Source organism: Schistosoma haematobium, chromosome ZW (genome assembly GCF_000699445.3).
Source record: "Schistosoma haematobium chromosome ZW, whole genome shotgun sequence".
NCBI lineage: Eukaryota > Metazoa > Platyhelminthes > Trematoda > Strigeidida > Schistosomatidae > Schistosoma > Schistosoma haematobium.
The window spans coordinates 77,985,153-78,007,646 of NC_067195.1; the positions used below are offsets into that span (position 1 = coordinate 77,985,153).

Consider the following 22,494-nt stretch of genomic DNA (forward strand, 5'->3'; position numbering starts at 1 on the left):
AAAATTTTTGATTGATTTGGGTTACTGGGGTCTGATGAGACAAAATCTCATTATCGAAAACTCGGGATACCTATGCCACGACCACCCCGCAAGTTTAAAAGTTTGTACGAAGAGAAAACTGTCAAGGAATCCATAGGATATCCTAGACGCTTGTATTCGTATATAAACCAAAGGACAAAAAGACGAGGAAATATCCCTGTAATTTGATGAGACAGTACTGTTGCATCATTAGTGGAGGACGACTTTGGTAAAGCTCAAGTATTCTCAAACTACGTTAGCAATGCATATACCATAGAAACGCCCTTCTTGTCAGTTCACAAAAATCCTCACTCATACACACTGGACAGCGTGACCATTCAAGAACTCGGTGTCTTTGATCTGCTAAATAAGCTTGATATAGGCGAATTCACGGGACCCGATGAAATGCAATCTAGGTTGCTAGAGAAACTAGCTAACTTCATTGCGAACCCTTTAAATGTGTTTTAATCCATACGTAACCCAAGGTCGATTACCAAAAGACTGGAAGAACGCCATAGTACGAAATATAAGCCTGAGAACTACCGACCCGTTAACATAACCAGCGTGGTTGTCAAAAGTTTAGAAAAGATTATTTGGAAGAAGCTGTTTAAACATCTCGAGGAAAACCGGATCTTTTCGGAAAAACAGAATGGTTTTAGAATAGGTTATTCCTGGTTCACTAACTTATTTGTGGCTCATGAAAGCTGGTGCACTCCTAAATACCAAAAGTTACCGATAGACGAAGCCTAAATTGACTTCAGCAAAGCTTTTGAAAAAGTTGCTCACAACCGGCTGTTATATAAGTTAAGAAATGTCAAGGTTGTAGGCAATCTATTAATGTGGATAGAAGACTTCCTAGTTAGGCGCCAACAAAAAGTACGGGTGAACACCAAGTTGTCTAGCTGGGAAACTGTGCTTAGCGAATTGCCTCAGGGTATAGTTATGGGCCAGTGTTATTTCTCTTGAGTGTGAATGAGCTTCCTCGTCTCCTATCATCATCGGTCTTGCTATATGCTGACGATGTCACGATATGGAGAGCGATAAGAAGTGAAGGTGATAACTTAGAACGTCAAAATGAAGAAATTATCCGAATGGTCTCAAACTTGGCGACTGCCGATTAATACTTCCAAGTGTACTGTGATGCATATCGGTTATCAAGGTACAGATACATACACGATGAATAACACTGAGCTACCTGTTGTGCATACACACAATGGCTTAGGAGTTATCGTTAGTCAAGACCTAAAGTCTACTGCACACTGACGTGCAATAGTCGCCAAAAGTCTTAGAACTATATGGTCAATACGTAGGGCTTTTAGTCACGTCGTTTCTCAAACCTTTTGACTTCGCATACAGTGTTCGTGCGTCCTAAACTTGAGTACTGCATACAAGCGGCTAGCCCCCGCCTAGAACAAAATAGTAGGCTTTTGGAAAAAATTCAGGGAATAGCAATTAAGCTAAAACCCGGAATGGCGAAGCTCCCGCATGATTCCCGATTGGCCACGTTAAACCTATTACCATTGTCATATCGAAAAACTAGAAGCGACTTGATTACAGTTTTCAAATTGCTTAGTGATAAATTTACACCTGACTTTTTTAAAAGAAAGTTGGATCAACTCAGGGACCGTCATTGCCGAGACTAACGCAGGTTGTCAAGCCTCCTGTTCTTTACAAACTGAAACTGAATACAAAATTACAGAATATCTTAGTAAAATCTAATGACCATAAAGTAAGTACTTCATTTGCAAATGTCAATCAATCATCACAGAATTTATGTTCCTTCATTTCCACACCAGTCATTAGGCCTTCTTAACCTTCTATCTCCAAGCATGTCACATTCTATTGATGATACATACTACTTATATCCATCGACATCAGTAGCACACACCACTTAGCTTTCTTTTGAAACATTTAGCTGAAGGTTCCATGACTAAAACTTCTGGTAAGCAGTCCCATACCCTATTAGTTAAATCTACGAAGATGTTCGCAAACATTTTAGTGCCAGTGCGTTTACGTTCCATTCGGAGTGGACACCAAATCAGCTGTGGGTTCTTTACAGAAGCTTATGAGTCGTCTGTTAGGTGGACGAAGCCATAATAAATAGGATAGACTATAATTGCATCTCTTAATCCTCCCATACAACACTGCCTGTTAATGAGGAGCATCCAGGCGATATGAGAAGGGACTGACTTCTAGTCTTAGTAAATTTTTGGTTGTCAATACCATTCCAAGTGGGCATATCCTTCCGAGAAAGATATTGTATTGGCAGATATTTACGAGGCTACTGTCCGGAATCTCTTCCTACAAACTGATTTCATAAACCAGTAAAGTCAGTGAGGTTGGTGTCTGTGTTGATTTATACACCGTTTGCAACATTATCTAATAATGGTTATTAGGACTAAGTGTTTATGAAGATTGAATACCGACCACCACAAGTCATCTCATTCTAACTTAACGGTGCTTATATATATATATATATATATATATATATATATATATATATATATATATATATAGATAGATAGATAGATAGATAGATAGATAGATAGAGAGAGAGAGAGAGAGAGAATATGGAAATATAATGAAAAAAGTGTCAATCATTCAAACATACAAATAATTATCTTAGATTCATATAAAGATGTATGATTTTTTTCTCTGTGATTATTTTGCAAATATTCTCTATTTAGTTTCTCATGTCGTTTTCCTTTTCTTATATCCTGATTGCTTGTATATTCAATTAACTGATCAGTTATCAATATAATAGTTCATTACAATGCAAAATAAGATAGACATTGTATCAAGAGATGATTCTTTTGTCTTTGTTTTTTTCCAGTCTTCTAATTCTTCTTCATCACCATCACAGAAATTTAAATATGATAAATTTATTAATTACATAATACATCTTTTCTAGTGTAACAGTTATATTGCTATTTAATCTCTAGAATAAGAGGGGGATGAATTGATGTATACATGTCAACCATATATATATATATATAGTTGGATAATTAATAATAATAATTACTTACTTACTTCTGTTGCTCCTCGTGGAGGAGCATGGGCCGCCCACCACCACCACAATAACAATAATAATATACCATTGAAGGATATAAAGGGACAATAAGTTTTCATTTGAATGACATAACAGTTGGTCAATAATGAAAATCAAAACAAAAATTGGAAAAAAAAACTTTTTTTCAACAAAGTAACCGTTAAATTTACGAATTATTAATTTCTCTCTATCTGTCTATTGTAATATTCATAATTTAAAAAAACATCAATAAAAAGTCTACAGTTTCATTTTGTTGATGATAATTGAAAAAAAAAGTATGTAAATATTTTCTGTTGTTGTTGCTGCTGGGACATTTGAAATATGTACAAAATGGTTTTTCATTTGATATTGTTTTTGTTTGAATCTTCTTGTTGAGGTTTAAGTCTGTAATTGATCAGTCTGTTATTGGCATATGTGCATACTGTGCGTATTGTATTGATATTGCCTTAATTCACTCGGATAACTTAGATAACGCGATGGTGTTAGGGGTGAATGGTACTGGTTTCGAGTCCTGGAGTGAATATCAACTGTCTGAGATGCAGGTACATCCAACTGACGAGTGCAAAATAAGACGAAACGCGCATCCTGGACTTCACTGCTAGCCACTATCCATCTTTGTTTTTAATGGTTTTTGTTTTAATTATACATTTATATTCATTTTATATGATTAAACATCAGTTAGAATTTTTTTAGAAACTTACTGATTATTTGTTTCTTTTTAAAAATAGTGAAACGATTTAGATGGAAGTACAATACGCTCACTAGTGACTAGTTTCGTGAGGCAATTCTAGGGAGTTCTAGTGAGAAGTTGTGACTAGTAGAGTAAATCCATGTCAGGTAGAGACAGGTATCTAACTTAATACAAAGGAAGATGATCGCGCAATTTTGTGGATTGGTTGAAGTTAGACATTAACATTGTTGGATGTCGGCCGACTCCATGGTCTGGAGGTTAAGCGTTCGCGAATGAGACTGAAGGCCCTTGTTTCGAATCTTGTGAGCGGGATAGTGGATGTCCACTTCCGAGGAGCCCCACAACAGGACGAAACGGCTACCCAGACCTTCCAGGTTTTCGGTGGTTGTCTAACACAAATCGGTTCATGATCTCAACTATTGATTCTGATTATGACAATGCTACTGATATTACTGATGGTTTAAAAGATTTTCCTTTATTACATGTATATTACTATGATACATTATTATGTTTATGAGATTATTCATTGTATATTAGAATCAGGATTCGCGATCCAAAATAGAGAACCAGATTAACACTAGACAATACTGTATTCAGTACAGTTACAAGCAATCACACACAGTGAGTTCAGAGTACACATCAATATTTAATAGTCCGTAGGTTGCAACTGTTTTTCCACACTCAACGATCAATCATACTCTACGTTCACTACCACATATCAGCTGCTAACCATTCTGAATATCCCAGGTTCAATGCCCACATTTAAAGAAGTTTCTAAATTTATTATTTATGAAATGTGTTACAATATGATGGTTGTAAATCACTTGTGAAGAAGCCAAATCTCTTACATAATCAGCCACGAAATCCAAATTTCAGATTAGATGTACAAATGAAAAGTTTATCGTCAACATAAAATGTATCTGAAATGGCATCAGTGACGTATTCAAAGAGATAAATTGGCGAGACTATAATTTAGAAACGAACCAAGATAACAGGTCTCGGATATTGGCACGAAATTCGTTCATCCATTTGGCTAAATAGAGTTTTGGCATTATAGTTGATGTCAATTCGTGATTAAAACCCTAATTTCTAACCTTAACCATCAACTGTGAATCAGAATTCTAAGTCCTGGATTCGAGTCCTATGTGTGGGATAAAAATACCAGGAGAATGACATGATTCTATACAAGTTTAAGTGAGAATTTAGAAATGAATAATCACGGGGTGGTGACCAATTTGTATCATTTCTTTCTTAGTGCAGGTTGAATTCTTGCTGACGAATGCCAAATAGCACGAAACCTAGGTCAAAGGTATCCTGTCGACTATCTAATTAATCCTAATTATAAATTCAAAGTAATTTAACAATTCCTCTGAATATTCAAAAAAGAGTTTTAAAGCTAACAATGCGTTTCGATAACGTCTTCATTAAACTACAGTTACAAGTGCAAAATTATCATTTTTGTGTTATAATAGACAAAATATTAGGATTGAACTAATCCATGTTATAAATTGAAGATGGTAAACTTCAGATCGATTAAAACTACAAATTACTAACAAAGTAAACAAATGTCATTGGTAATAATAAGTATTGTTTGCTTGTATCTTCCTATTGTTGTTTAGAGCTGCAAGTGATCAGTCACTTACTGGCATATGTGGATACTGTGCGGATTGCATCGATATTGTCTTAAGTCAGAAGCTTTGTAAGCAAAGATGGATAGTGGATACCAGTGGAATCCAGGACGCACGCTTCATCCTGTTTGAAACTCGTCAACTGAATATACGTAGGGATGTACTTAAGGTAATATCGTGGCAATCCGCACTGGATGCACATATGCCAACAAGAGACTGATCACTTGCAGACTGTTATGATTTTATGTCCAGCTTTTTATCACGTGATTTATCCACCAATCAAATACGAATTATACAATCTTAGCACTGTGCCAAACCAATGACGTTCGACCGGTATGAGCAGTCTAGCATCTTTATTGTTCCTATGTCCGCCTAGCCCGTCCACTTGAGTCCAGAACACAATATCAGCTTCTGCAATATGAATAATTTATTTCAAACATACTCGTTTTATATATCAACCAGACAGACCACAACGTACCATAAAATAGAAATAACATTTGTACACAATAAAGCCAAAAAGTGGCTGTGAACGTGGGAGGCAGTAGTCAATAAACTGAACATAGCTTAAGAACAATAAATCGTACAATAATAAAATATAGGTAAAAATAAAGCTTATAATAGGAGGAATATAAATATATATAATCTAATTGTTGAGTAGCTATACCATAAGAACATACAGATGATATTAGTCAATTAACGTCTCAGAAGTTAGTCGTGACTTAATCTTCGCTTGGATATAACACAGACCCAAACAACAATGGGAAGATACAAGCAAACAACACCAAGTGAATTTAAATTTCACCCCATTGAACAAGCAGGTGGTTATCAGGACTCCGTAGCAAAGTGGGTAACGCGATGGCGTTTGAAGAGAATGATATTGAGTTCTAGTACCAGGATAAATTTCAAATCTGAGATGAAGGTACATCCAACTGACGAGTCCCAAATAGGACGAAACGTGCGTCCTGGATTCCACTGCTATCCACTATCTATCTTTGCCTATAAATATATATTTTTTATATCCTAATGAGTAGAAACATTGCATCTCTGACGTTCCATGACTTAATATAAGCCAGGTCTTCAAAGTAAATGTTGGTGAAAGGTCATACATAACAGGTAGGAAAATATTGGGTCTTCATAACATTAATAAATTTTAATCAATACGATAAAATCTTATGTAAAACAAGTTAATACAATGTAGTAATCGTTGTGTCGTAGTCGTGATATTATTATTAGTGAGAATATGAGGCAAAATAATACGGATGAATGTGCAATTAGTGCGTGAAAATCATAACGAAGAGGAGTGACACAATTGGAACTAAGTTTGGAACGAATTTAGTGTAGACCAACTTAAATAGACAGGGTATATGTGTTTTTATTCGTAACTATAAGTTGGATTTCTTCGGATCGAGTCAAAATGTTTCAATTCTTGCACTTTTTGATAGACCATTAGGAAATTGACATATATTTTTGACAGATTGAAATCATGAGTCAGTTGACCACCATTGAAAACCTGGAAGCACTGGACGGTCGTTTCGTCCTAGTATGGGACTCCTCAGCAGTGCGCATCCACGGTGGTGGTCTAGCTTCAACTGACTCATGATTTCAATCTGTGAAAATTTCTAAAATCTCCACAAACCCCTTCTGAATATATTTTTGAGAAAGGATCTTCAATTCGAATATTACATTCTAAGCTAATTAAATGAGAAAGAATGATAATGTAAATAGATTTAGTACCAACTTTTCCTAATCATGAAAGTATATATTCAACTTGAATATTTCGTCTATTGGAACATCAAAAATGATAATTTTGGATATGTAACTATAGACTCCAACCAAGAAGTTATCGAAAATGATCGTTCACTCTAAAACTTTGATTTTAATTTTAAAGAGTTTATAATATGTACATCATATTCAGGAAATGAGTTCATTAAAATAGATAGCCATGAATGTTACCGATTAGTTTTACTGGCATGATCATTGTATACTATTTTGAATATATGACTGCTTTACTATTCATTTGTTGTGTCTTAAAAAAAGATCAGGATACAGGAAGATCAGTGAAACACAATGATGCTATGCTAGATCGTGTGTACATGACGTTGACAGATATAATCAATTAATCAAAAAACAAATCCAAAACCTTAAACATATACATTCGGAAAATTGGTGATTTTTAGATTTGAGCACATTGACAGGTTGCTAAGAGATTTCAATCCATTATATATATTTTATGAGTTCGATTCTATGTTAAAAAAAAATGAAAATCAGTCAGTCAGCTACAATGTAGGACCAGGCATAGATATGCATCGGTCCAAGTTGCCATACCTTGTTAACACAACAAGATGAACATCGGATTCATAGAAGTAGCTAATTCAGTGGTATATATATAAAGAAGATTACAAATAAATAATATATTTGTACCATCCCAATGAGTAGAAAAATTAGATTTTCTGACGTTTCGTGACTTAGTGTAAGCCACTTCTTCAGAGAATAAATAACCAAATCAAAATTAATCCAATTTTGAATAGTACAACGGAACAACAAGAATATTATAAGGACATATAAGATCATAGTACAGGAAGAAAGGATTAGTTCGTAGAAAGAAAGATATGAAACGATTTTAGTCTCATAGTTTAAGGAAAGACAGAAAGCATATGCATCTACGCGATTGTGATAGATTTTGAGCCATTGGTTACGATAGTCATGCGGAACCCAACCAAGTAGTCTGCATCTACCAACATGGCTCAAACTAGAAGTTAGTGACTTCAAGCACTGATGCCACGCTTTAGTTTGGACGAACCTAACTTTCTTCCAACCATCTCCAACACTGGTCAGCATTGCACGTCGTGGTAATCGGTGTTCAGGCATACACAGCACGTAGTCCAACCATCTCAGTCGGTAAAGATTCACAACCTCATCAACTAATTTACCATCATTCCCTAATACTCTACTTCTAACGTCACTATTACTTACCCGGTAATCCCAGTAGACGCCAGCAATATTTCTAAGACATCTTTGGTCAAAAGAAAAAAAGCAAAAAGAAAATAAATGTGCACTGTTGACAACTATTTACACACAATAAAGCTATTATCTGATATTTTCTAATTTCAATTATTTGACCAATAATGCTTTTATGTATGTAAACTACCTTTTAGGATAATACAATTCTTTACATATACCAAATGAAAATTGAATGAATTATATTTTAACAGTTATCCAATGGGAAATAATGTAACTAGATGTTCCTTTATTTCCAAAAAAAGGGAAAAAAGAAAAGAAAAACGACCACAAACTACAATCTATTCGAGTGAATACGTTGAAGAATCATCACAGTAGTATTGCACAAAATGCACATGTACACAGATTCAAAACATAAAAATACAAAAAAAAGAAGATACCCATATAACGACACACTGAGAGAGAGAGAGAGAGTTGTGGATAGAAAAATTACTTAAAACGAATATGACTACATAGGGGACATATTTAAAGACGATTTATATTCAGTTTGATACTATTTTATTAGTTATAAATATACTAGTCCATATTAAAAAAGATTATAATTATAAACATTCTGTAAGTCAAGTACAATATTGTTTATTGTTGTTTAGAAATTATGTTATTAATATTTAATTATTTAATAGTTGAATTCATGAGTCCAATAAAGCGAGACTACCGTGGAAAACCTAGAAGCACTGGACAACCGTTTCGTCCTAGTATGAGACTCTTCAGGAGTGCGCATCCACAATCCCGTCTCGCGAGATTTGAAAACAGGACCTATCGGTCTCACGCACGAACCTCTAGATCAATAAGCTGGCAACGTTAATGTCTAACTTCAACTAATCCACAAACTTGTGCAATCGTCCATCGTTGTATTCAGTGGTTTACTATCTCACAACAGACGTAGTTGAACACGACTGGTTATTTACTTAATGTGTACGATCTTATTTTGTTTAAAATGCTCTAAATGAGTTCAACTGTAAAGGAATGATATTTTTCTATCATTAGTGGGTTTTGTGGAGATTTCAGTAATTTAATAGTTTTTCCATGGTGGTCTAGATTTAACTGATACATGAATCCAACTATTTAATTACTAAAATCTACACAAAATCCCCCTTCTGATAATAATCATCATATACTCACTAGTTACTGGCTTCAAGAGGTATTTCTTGAAGTCCTAGTGAGAAGAAGTGACCATTGAAGTTCAACCAGTTCTGTTGTGAGATATTAACTCACTGAAGACAACGGTGGGCGTGTGACTCAATTTCGTGTATTATTTGAAGTTAGACATAAACACCATTGGATGCCGGCCGGTTCAGTGGTCTAAAGGTTAAACGTTCGCTCACGAGACCGATAGGTTCTGGGTTCGAGTTCCGTGGGTGGGAGCGTGGAGCGAAACGGTTGTCCATTACTTCCAGGTTTTCCATGGTGGTCTCGCTTTATTTGACCCATGAATTCAACTATTAAACTATATTTTTATCATTCAACCGTCTGTTTCTATGTTCTAAAGTTTTGGCTGCCTTTTGAATATTGTACGTTTTGTAAATTAAATTAAAATATTAAGTTTGATAGTCCTAGAAACTATTAATAATAAAAAATAAATTTTTGTTATATTCCGATGTGTAGAAAAATTGTGTTCCTGACCTTTCGCAACTTTATGTAAGCAACTTCTTCAGAGTAGATAAGTAAACGAAATTAACCTAAGTTTAAATACATTTATTATTAGCTCTCTACCCAATGCACAATTTATTTGAAACTACCAAGTTCAGCCTTGGTATTGGTACTGTGATGTGTGCCACTGATGTCAACAGATATAAGCAGTATGTATCATCAATTTTATTACATAAACACATGAAATATCAATGATTCAACAGTTATTCTCATAATTATTTTGAAAAGTCAACATGGTATTGTCACAACTTGTGCCCCTATCAATATATGACATAATGATACCGTCAGTTAGAGAATAGCGAATTTTCGATCTGATCAATGACACATAAAACTTGTACGAGCAGTCTAAAATCCTTATCGGTCCCTCTCCCTGCCTGTTAGAGTCCAGAACACCAATCTCAGCCTCTGCGATATGAATCATGTATTACAAACATAATGGGTTTATATACAAACCAAACAGACCATATCGTAACATAAAATAGGAAACAACATTTGTACAAGATTTAGCCAAATGTACTGTGAATGTGGGAGGTTGTAATTAATAGACCAAGCATAACTCAGGAATGGTGAATCGTGTAATAATAGTTCATAGGTCAAAATAAAGCTTATTGTGCTGTGTGCTACTTATATTGAAATAAGTAGTATATGGTGTTAGTCGTGAACAGAAGGTCTGGCAGCAGAGAGATAAGAGGACAGAACAGTAACAAATGGAAACAGGATGCAGTTTGTATGAAAATGCAAGAACAATGAAATCTGAGTCATTTTGCGACAACTGGTGGACATTTTGCAAATTAAGTATTTACTTTATGACTGTTAGATTTCATTAACAAGTCCTGTAATTGTGTGTTAAGTACACTCGATTGTCCCCACCCGTGTTCTATTCACTACATTATTATAAGAGGAACACGAATATGAATAGTTTAGTTATATATCAATGATACGATAAGAATATACGTATAGTATTAGTCCAGAAGTCGATTCCAACAGTTACCATTCATTATTCTCGTCGGGATATACCAGGTGTAATAACAATTGTTTGTAACTAAAAGAACCATCTGATCATCTTTTTAACAACTAATATAATTATGAAATTAAATTTTATTGAGAACTTGTATCTGTTAAAGAACTAGTGAAAACCAGAAAGTGTTAGAAATAGTTGTTCTATTTGAGTTTTATATCTCTGAATAATGCATATTCATGAATTTAATCAGAATCGTCGTTTTATATAGTACAAAACCTTTAAAAATTACCTAAATCAGTAGTAACTCATTATAAGGTATATTACCTAAACTTTAATAGGTATACGTAACCTGTGAAGTCTATGACATTAACTCACTGATGAAAATTATGATCAGTATAGGGTTGTGGAGATTATTAAGTTTTTGATTAAGATCATGATAGATCATGGTAGTCTAGCTTTAATTGACCCATGATTATTTAAACTATTGAAATTTCTTTGATAGCTTGTTTATTTTAACTTTTTTCAACTAATAATCTCGCTTTTTTTTCAGTTAAAACTGGATAATACAGAATTTAAGTATAATACTAATTTCGCTAATAATTCCTGTTCTTCATTTCGTGTGCCTAAATGTACACGTTGTCGTAATCATGGAGTGATTTCATCATTAAAAGGGCATAAAAGGCATTGTCGTTGGAAAAATTGTCATTGTGCAGCTTGTTTACTTGTTGTTGAACGTCAACGTGTTATGGCTGCACAAGTTGCATTAAGAAGGTAAGCAATTGTTATAATTGTTAAATAAAAGTTTAATACTTCAAAAGTCTTCAAAAGAGAAGGTAGTGTAACTATAAATTATGAACGAATCATTCATATATAAGATAACAGGTCTTGGATATTGGTGTGAAATTCAGTTATCGATTTGACTAAATAGAGTTTTGGCATTATAGCTGATGTCAGTTCATGATGAAAACCCTAGATCTAACTCTTTACCTTAACCATCAACCGTAAATCGTAATTCTAATTCCTCACACTGGTTTATAACCCTCATTTGGTCCTACTTATCAAGTAGACACTCTCAAGGTCACTCTAGTGTCACTCAAAGGTCATCCAAACATTATAGTCTCACTAAGAAAGGAACTTTATAAAGACACATGTAAGATGAAATATACAAACCTGAGAAAATTACTGGTTTGGATAAATATGTTTACAGAGAGAATATTTCTGAGTGAAACAAAAGTCTTGTCTTGCGATTTCTTTTTGGTACACTAAACGAATTTAATGAGATATAGAGAATCTCATTTACTGGCTTTGTGTACAAACGCATTATTTGTATTGTACACAAGAAGAAAATAATTTCTATAGATAAACATCACGAACTAATCATATTCAGACTTTTATTCAGAAGCAAGAAAAACTGAATAGCTATTTCGTCATAGTATGGGATTCCTCAACAGTTCTTGATGTATTCTGTGAAATTGTGGCAATTTCCATAAACTCTGTATACCTAAAAATAGTTTTCACTACAAACTGATATAAGTTAGGGCGGTACTAAGAATCAAGGCCTGACGCCACCTTTGTCAAAGACTCCTGAGAGTAGTGTACACTCACAACTTGACAAGGAATTAAACATCGAGCCGTCAAGTTTAATGTTGACCACATTACCGTTCGATCATTTTTTGAGCAAAACAAAGATCATGGATTAAGTTAAATGGTCACTACCTAATCGTTAAAGCTAGTATTGTGAACGTTTTAAACCTAAGTGATCAAAAAAGTATCCTGAATGCCGCTTGACGGGGAGATCTTGGTTTCCGTCTAGAGAATTTATGGATAGATATTGGATGAAGAGTTAAATACTAGAACAAAATAACTTACTAATACTATCTGACTTTTTAGTTTGTGTCAGTTCATAACAAAAACAATCTTTCAAATAAATTAATCTCCAAAAGTAAACAATAAATACTGTGTACAAGAATATCACCCAGAAAAGTGAGGAGTTAGAAATTTCCAAGTTAGAAATATGATACATATTTTGGAGACCAAAAATAGTAAGGAAATATATACAAATGTACAATAAGTTAATTATTCATTGGAACGTACGATAAATCCTCAGTCTCATCTGTTAATTATGAGTAAGTAAGATAAGTTGACAACGTTGCAATAGACCATCTAGATATAGCCAAATGATAAGTGCACCTGGTTGTTCTAGTGATGACTTTCATTTGAAAACAATGTGACAAACCACTGATGGGCTTAATTTCTAATGTACGTAGGGTCTGGTACTATGTCGAGCCCACATAAATTATTCTAGCCTCTGGAGAGAACAATCTATTTATCCTTTTCAAGCCACATTTTTACCCTGTCACTTATTGGCTTATTAATCCTGACTGCTTTTGATGGAGGTTTGTTCTCTGAGCTGAATGGTTTGGTTGTGGAGCTTTCATCGTTATTCTGAATGACATCATGAATAAGTTAGGGTTTTTTTTGTATAAACTAACCATTGAAGTAACATATTTGGGAAATATTTAACAATCGTGGATGAGGACTATTGAGGAGTCTCGCAATAGGACGAAACGTCCGTTCATTGCTTCCAGGTTTTCCATGGTGGTCTAGCTTCAAATGACTCGTGATCTCAACTATTGAAATTATTTTATCATGAAAAAATGAAGAATAAACTTCTTATTTGACTCAGCTTCCACAAAATTTTCATGTCGAATTTAAAATAACCGGAAATAATAACATTAATATTGCATGCATTCAGTTTGATACTGAGGGATCGTAGGGAATTTGGAAATCTTAAAACTAAGAGGTTATTAGCAACCCGAATAGTTGGGTATTAGTGTCTCATAGACGGACACTAAATGAGGCAATTTATAATCACACAGGTAACATCAATTTTTTTTATATGTGCTAAATAGCAAGAAATCTAGGTCAAGCAGTGATTCACACAGATTGCCTCCAGCTAAATAACACAATAACAAATCCACTTGGTGTTGTTTACTTGTATCTTCTAACTGTCATTTAGGACTGAAATTGATCAGTCCCTTGTTGGCATATATGCATCCTGTGCACCATAAGCTTTTTAAGCAAGGATAGATAGTGGCTATCAGTGGAATACAGGACTCGCGTTTCATCCTATTTGGGACCCGTCAGCTGGATGTACCTGCATCCCAGAGTTTATATTCATTCCGGGATATCCAATTTTAGTCCGAAACAACAATGGGAAGATACAAGCAAACAACACCAAGGGAATTCAAAACTTCACCCCATTACACTATCAGGATTCAATAGATAAGTGGATAACGCAATGGCATTTGAATCAAACGGTACTGGTTTCTAGTCCCGGAGTGAACATCAACTCTGAGATGCAAGTACATCCAACTGACGAGTCTCAAATAGGACGAAACTCGCGTCCTGGATTCCACTGCAAGCCATTATCCATCTTTGCTAAACAGTAACAAATCATTCATCATATTTATAGTTTTATTATTTTCACCTGAGTTTTCTTTTCTATCAAGACAACAAACATCTCAAACTTCCCAAAACTTAACTTATTCCGAGAATATCATTCCAAATGAACAAAGGTATATTATTGAAGATTTATATGAATATCAAATCAATAATCCGTTATACAAGATCAACCATTCAACTCTTCATCATAATAACAATCAAAGTAGATCTTTAAAGGATAATGTAATTCCTAATATTGAAACTACAACAATTACACCAGAGAAATATACAAATTTAAAAGATGTTCAATTTGCAAATTATAATCTTGAAAATGATACTGAATCATTGAATGAAATATATAAAACTGTTACGATTGGTATGTTTTCATAAAATTTAATTATAGTAATACTTTCATGACATTTTATCATTTATATGAATATATCCTGGAGTTCTAGTGAGAAGTAGTGACCAGTAAAGTTCAACCAGGTCTGTTGTGAGATAGTAACTCACTGAGAACAATGGCGATTATGTCGCTCGATTTCGTGGATTAGTTGAAGTTAGACATTAACACCGTTGGATGCCGGCCGGCTCAGTGGTCTAGTGGTTAAGTGCTCGCGCGCGAAACCAGTAGGTCCTGGGTTCGGATCTCGCAGGGGGCGAGGTCGTGGATGCGCACTGCTGAGGAGTCCCACAATAGGACGAAACGGCTGTCCAGTGCTTCCAGGTTTTCCATGGTGGTCTAGCTTCAACTGACTCATGATCTTAACCATTGAAATTACCATATTATCCACAAAACCCATCTGATATTTATAAGAATGTAAATAAATGAAAGGTATTTGATAGAGTTTTGTTCTTTGAGCTGGATGGTTTGATCATGGAACTACAGGTTAAAGTGAAGATTATGCTGATGATGTCGTTCAGAAGAATAATGAAAGTTCCATGACCAAACCATCCAGTTCAGAAACTTCAACAAAATCATCCATTTGAGCTACAAATCTTCACCGTCATCTCAAAATGAAAGATAAAAATATATTTTAGTGATGACTAAATCAGAATTAGGAAAGTAACGCTTAGGTTGTTGTGCCAAATTCAACATACCACATACATCAACCATTAAACATTCTTCTGGACACTAATTAAAACGTTTGAAATGATAGCGAACAATTATTTCCAACCATCATAGAGTGGAATAATGATAGTGTTTAATGTATCAAGTGCCTAATTCTGTTCCTACAGATTGTACATAACAGGCAAACTGACACTATCCCTAAATATCAACTCTAAACCCTTAATTAATCCTGAAGAAAACCTTAACCTGATGGCCCTCAATTTTATCAACAAACTAATCAGATGTCACCTCTCATACTTTTCAATGAATTTTATTCATTAATGACTTGGGAATAATGTAAGATTTTAGCTAATTTCAATTCGTGATGAAAATGCTATCTGTAACTTGGAACTACGTGGGTACTGTTCAAAATGTGTTTGTGTATTCTTAAGGGTTCGAGAATATAAACAATGCTCATCCATTAGGAAGAGTTTATATCACTTAGTAGGTTTGGTAGTGATTAATTAACTGGAATACATCATTACTTATTAAACCCTAAATTTTACATCAAATAATGTGACTACGTCTGTGATTCATTAATCTGACTCCGACCTAAAAGAACGAATGAATATGCCATAAATATAAATCTTCCACTTAACTCCATATATTATTTAGTTTAACCACAATTGTGTGCTGATGGTAATAAGAAGCAAATTACAGGTTGTGTCGGATCAATTTATTTCAAGCATTTGTTTATGTAGACAAACAATCAGAGAAACAAAGCTGAGAAGGTAAGTCAACGAAGTTGCCTCGATAAAGCGAGACTCAGTATTTATAGTCAGACAAAAATAAGCTACGGAAACGCAATGAATAGGGTGAACAATAAACACACACATGCTTGTATAAAAACAGTCAAGGTTAGTGAGCGAATAATAAATAAGGTCAAAATGTGACTTAAGAAGATTAAATATACCAGATTGTCCGGAAGCTAGAATAACCCACGTAAGCTTAACATAGTATTAGACACTATACGTCATTAGCCCTTAAACCTTACACCATAAAACGTATAACAATTGTGTAGTGTTTGGAATGGTTACCGAGGTACTGATCTGAAATATCTACTACTGGACCCTCTGATAGGTATACATAATTAGCAGTGCAACGCTGCAATACTAGAACCTGTATTTCTACTCAACGCAATGAGTAGTTATATAGCACAGAGTAATGGTTAAGTCTGATTAACTTTCGAATATTTAAGAACATAGTGACTACCCTTGTGTTGAATAATGAGTAACATCAATCGTGATTTTCGGAGCCTATTTTTGACGTTTTATCTTGATATTTGACAGACCTTCTAATTGAAGTAAAAACAAAAATGTCTTCCATATATATAAATAAAATGAAGTAAGAGAATCCCTATTTTACAAAATTCAGGATACATTTAACTTATCCTATTCAAACAACTTCCCATCTGTCATTTTATCTTAGTTTTGATTGTTCGGAACAATTTCAGAATTACTAACAAGTGATATTATTTAGCTTCTTTGTCAATTTGAGTCGTTTTTGGTTAAAATCTCATATACTAACCATTTTATCAGATCTTGTTTAGCATTATACAATTCTACAAGGAATAGTAAAACTCAACAGACATCATAGATTCAATGTTTTCATCAGTACAGTTGTCTGACATTGAGTTTGTTTGAAAATTATCATTTGTGATCATCTGAATTTTCTGTAAAAAAAAACGAACAATATAATATAGTATTTATGACTTCAAGAGGTATCTCCTCGAGTCCTAGTGAGAAGGAGTGACCAATGAAGTTCAAGCGAATCTCTTGTAAGATAGTGTAGTGTCGGTTATTATGTTAAGCCCATATACCTTATTCTAGCTTTCGGACAGCCCATTCTATTCATTCTACTTGAGTCACATTCTGACCTTGTTATTTATTCGCTTATCAATCTTCACTGTTTTTATATGAGCGCATATTTGTGTACATTTCTTATCCCGTTACTCATCCCATGTCTGTAACTTATTCTGTGTGTCTATAAATATTGATTAACGCTTGGTTAAAGAGGAGTTGGCTTACCCGCTGTCTCCACTGCGTGTCGTTGCTCTTCTCTCTATTTCATTCGATTTATATACAAAATATACGTATTCTCTTTTTTTCTGCATGATCTACCATCTTCCACAGAGAACACTTTTGTGAAATATGCGGATGATCTCATTGTATGTATGCCTATCTCTTCCTCTTTACATCCCATAGAGATGAGTGAGTTTTGTCCCGTATTGATTGTTGGTCTGTTGGTAATGGTCTCATACTTAATCCGTCTAAATGTTAAGCTGTTAACTTTAGTATGAGACATGAACGGAATCTAAACACCAATTTGAGATCCCATAATGCTTGTTCCATTGGAGACTCTTTGATAAACACAGTGTCGAAGGTCAGTTATCTTGGTGTCACCTTTTCCTCTGATCTCTCTTGGTGTTCCCATGTTTTATTGTTGTCGAAGAAGGTTTTCCGTCTGACTTACTACATAAAGAGATTGAATGCTCTTGGGATTACTCGTCATTTACTCTAACAATTTGTAAATTCTTGCATATTACCTATTATTCTTTACTGTTCTCCATTATTCTTTCCCAGGCTTTTGAGAAAAGACTTAGCTGTATTGCGGAGAGTGCTGAAGGCAGTTAGCAAGATTTGTGGGGAATCTTTCGAGGTCATTATTAATATGGTTGTGGATAGACATCTAAAGTCATGCAAACTCCTGGCAGATGTTATTTTATCAGATACTAACCATCCCCTTCAGTCCTATCTTTCTCCTTGTATCTCTTCTGGTAAAACGAGACGTAATTACATTAAAATCCATGCACGCAAATTAGAGTATAAAAGTTCTATAATACCTTAACTAGCGAATATACTCTATGACGAACAGGTTGTTAGAGTTAACCTAGCCAATAACCTGCATTCTTAATATGTCCCTAATTTGAAAAGTTGTACAGTCTTTTTGGGGTTTTTTTAAAACCTTTTTTTCCTTTTTTTGTATTTGTCACTGCTTTTTTGCGTAAGTAACTTGTTGAAATACCCTGTGTTGAGAATTCTATATTGTACCAAAATATAATATTGAATAAAGCCATTAATAATAATTAAAAAAAAAGGTCCATTCTCGTTATTTGACTTATCTAAATCCGTTATTGACTAACGCGATTAAGGTCGATGATTATATACGAGAATAGGCAATATATATATTTCAACAACAATCATCATTACAATCTCCTTGGAGTCAGATCCACTGGGCCACTAAAGTGGAAAACCCTTCCGACAACATCGTTTGATCTAAATGACGATTAAATAACGGGCCTCCACTAAAACAGTAACTCACTGATGACAATGATGAACGGTGAAACAATTCCATAGATTGTTTGAAGTCAAACGTTAACGCCATTTTGAATGCTAGCCGATTCATTGGTCTAAAGGTTCAGCGTCCGCGTACAAGATTGATAGGTCCTGGGTTCGAATTACGCAAGGTGTGATTGTAGATGCACACTGATAAGGAGTTTCATACTATGATGAAATGGTCGTCGAATGCTTCCAGATTTCCCATGATGACTCACGATTTCAACTATAGAAATTACTATAATATATCCACAAAATACCTTTCTGATAAGAATTATATAATGTGATTCTTTTTTTCTTTAATTTAATTATTACATAGAGAATTCTATATTCAAGAAGATATCATCAAATGATTTCATAAATAGAATTCCTATTCATTTATCTTTATTAAATCAGTTGAACAATCAACAAAATGAACAAAGTCTTAATTCAAATATAGAACTAATTCATGATGATATAAAACAAATGAATCTATTGAAACATCGAATGAATACGATAGATTTAAATCAATTCGATACTGTTGAATTACAATGGTATGATTTAATAAACTTATCTAACAGATTTCATAGCTTTATAACATATGATAATAATGAACAGAAATTTGTTCTTTGTGGAAATGATTCTTCAGTATTACGGGTAAGAATTTGTAATTTTTTTTTGTAAACAGTTTACGTGTATTTTATTGTTGTGGAACAATCAATGGAATGGGATTCATCAATCTACGTCAAATTTATTGACTAAGAAAAAGCATTTGATAGTGTGGATAAGAAAACACTGTGGAAGCTTTTTCGACACTACGGAGTGCTTGAGAAGGCAGTCAGTATCATATAGAATTCATATGATGCAAAATCGTGCACGGATGACCACTGACATACTTATTCGAGGTAAAGACCGGTGTTAGGCAAGGTTGATTACTCTCACCCTTTCTCTTTCTCCTACTGATCGACTGGATCATGAAGACGTCAACATTCAGGGGAAGCATGGGATACAATGGACATCTAGGATGAAATTGGACGATCTAGACATCGCAGATGATCTGGTTCTTTTATCACACATGCAACAACAAATGCAGAAGAAGACGACCAGTGTAGCAGCGGCCTCGGCACCAGTACGTCTCAACATACACAAAGGGAGAAGGAAGATTCTCCGATACATCACAGAATAAAACAATCGAATCACACTTGATAAAGAAACTTTGGAAAATGTAAAAACCTTTACATATCTGGCCGGAATCATTGATGAACATGGTGGATGTGATGCAGATGTGAAGGTGCGGATCGGTAAAGCAAGAGCAGTATATTTACAACTGAAGAACATCTGGAACTCAAAACAATTGTCTGTCAACCAACACCAAAGTAAGAATTTTCAATACAAATGTCAAAACAGTTCTACTGTATGGGGCGGAAACTTGGACAACTACGAAAGCTATCATCCAGAAGATACAGGTGTTTATTAACAGTTGTCTACGCAAAATACTTCGAATTCGTTTATCAAACACTATCAGCAACAACCTACTATGGGAGAGAACAAATCAGACCCCAGAGGAGGAAGAAATCAGGAAGAAGCACTGGAAGTGGATAGGACACAGATTGAGGAAAGCACCCAACTGCTTCACAAGGCAAGCCCTCACATGGAATCCTCAAGGCCAAAGGAAAAGAGGAAGACCAAAGAACACGTTACTCCGGGAAATGGAGATGGATATGAGAAAAATGAACAAGAATTGGATGGAACTAGAAAAGAAGGCCCAGGACAGAGTGGATTGGAGAATGCTGGTTGGCGGCCTATGCTTCATTGGGGGTAACAGGTGTAAGTAAGTAAATGTTGTCAACCCAGTTAATGCGTAATTTGACATGTCTTCCACTAAAAGTTTAAGTGATAGAATAAGAGGAACTTTTGGTTAACTATTTCCATGTAAGACAGATATCGACTGTCAATTTCTCTATATATATCAATATAAATTTTAGAGGTTTTTCATTTTCCGAGTTGGATACTTTAGCCATGTAGTATTTATTGTTATAACAGACAACACTATCAATACTTGTTTTTGAAGTATGTGTCAGTAATACTATCTATAAATGACAACGGAAACTTCAAGACTAAACCGCCTAAATCAGATGTCACAACACATCGAAAATCCTCTTCCTAGGCTATAGATCATCTCAATATGTAACCAAGGGATTAGTTCGCAGTCCTATCCCTAGTCCTTTAGAATGTATTAATTTTTTGGTTAGAAATTCATACATCGGGTTACAGCAAACTTCAAGACTTAACTAAAGTGTAAATTTTTCTTGATAAAACAGTTGATGGAAGGATAGAACTTCAGCAAATGTTTTAACTGATGTACAAGAGTGTAGACAGTGCTATTTGCTATTATGAAAGCAATTCTAAACCCGGTTTATCCGACAAGATAAAAATCCGCTAACCATGGATTTGCTGAAGACTTTGACCTTACAAATAGCATGTGATAAAGAATTTAGAATGTATGTGAAATAGCTTGCGGTAGGAAGTCATGACTGGTAGAATTTAGAGGTCTCAAATGTGAAACAGTTACCACCAATTACATTAAATGGTCATTGTACTATATCGCAAATTGATTGAAGTCGATATTACATGAATGAATGCCAACCTAGTGGTTTTACTAATCAATAGTTAACTGCATGACATGAAGATCCTGGGTTCATTTACTTTTTAATAACACCCAAATCGGGATCAATCCCTGACGAATACAACTTACAAGTTAAACTCATTTCCACAAAATAGAGTGTAATATGAATTTTATACTAAGATCATTTTATTTCTTAATGTGTATTTATGATTTATTAATAGATGAAACAAAATAAATTGGATATACATGCAGAGCTTAATGAATTCAATAATTTATCTACCATAAATATGACAACTACAACCAATCTATTCGAAAATACTAATTGTATTAATCTAGCCAATATAAATACTACCATAAATAATAAACAATCATCAAATCTTATTTTATCAGATTATCGACAAGCTGCATTACATTCTCCACCACCACCAACGACGACGACAACAACAATAATAACAACCACAGCAACAACACTATGTCCAACTCTGGATGATAGATTACATCATAAATCTCTTAGTAACCCTACAAATAATATCCAAGATGAAACAATCTACCCATTGATAAAATTTTCTGTTTCAAATATTCTTAATAAACACTGAGAAATAGTACCATTAAAATAACAATTATAACTTGCATACAGTTTTTTCTGAAACATCCAATAATGAAAAATAATTATCAATATAGGGATTATGGAGATTATTAAGTTTTTGATTGAGATCATGAACCGATTGGTGTTAGACCACCGTTGGAAATCTGAACTCTTAAGACTTTCTCATCGATAATTTATGACCTTAGTTATATGTATTGGGAACAAAATGTTCGAACTTCTTGATCATCAAACTAGTTTAATCACATTTTTCAAATGTTCCACTTCTTGATTGAGATCATGAACCGATTGATGTTAGACCACTGTTGGAGATCTGGAAGGCCGTTTCGACCTATTTTGGAACTCTTCAGCAGTGCACAACCACGATCCCGCTCGCGGGATTC

The 22,494-nt window shown here is 34.4% G+C and overlaps 1 protein-coding gene across 1 annotated transcript; it reads left to right on the top strand.

Annotated features, from left to right (window-relative positions):
- Positions 1-10,287: 10,287 nt before the first annotated feature.
- On the top strand, positions 10,288-22,103 carry DMRTA2 (Doublesex- and mab-3- transcription factor A2; the record flags this gene model as incomplete). Its single annotated transcript, XM_012939105.3, has 5 exons — positions 10,288-10,290; positions 11,566-11,786; positions 14,528-14,835; positions 19,222-19,538; positions 21,729-22,103. 5 exons carry the CDS (start codon positions 10,288-10,290, stop codon positions 22,101-22,103), a joined length of 1,224 nt encoding a protein of 407 aa, XP_012794559.2.
- Between the last annotated feature and the right edge of the window lie 391 nt (positions 22,104-22,494).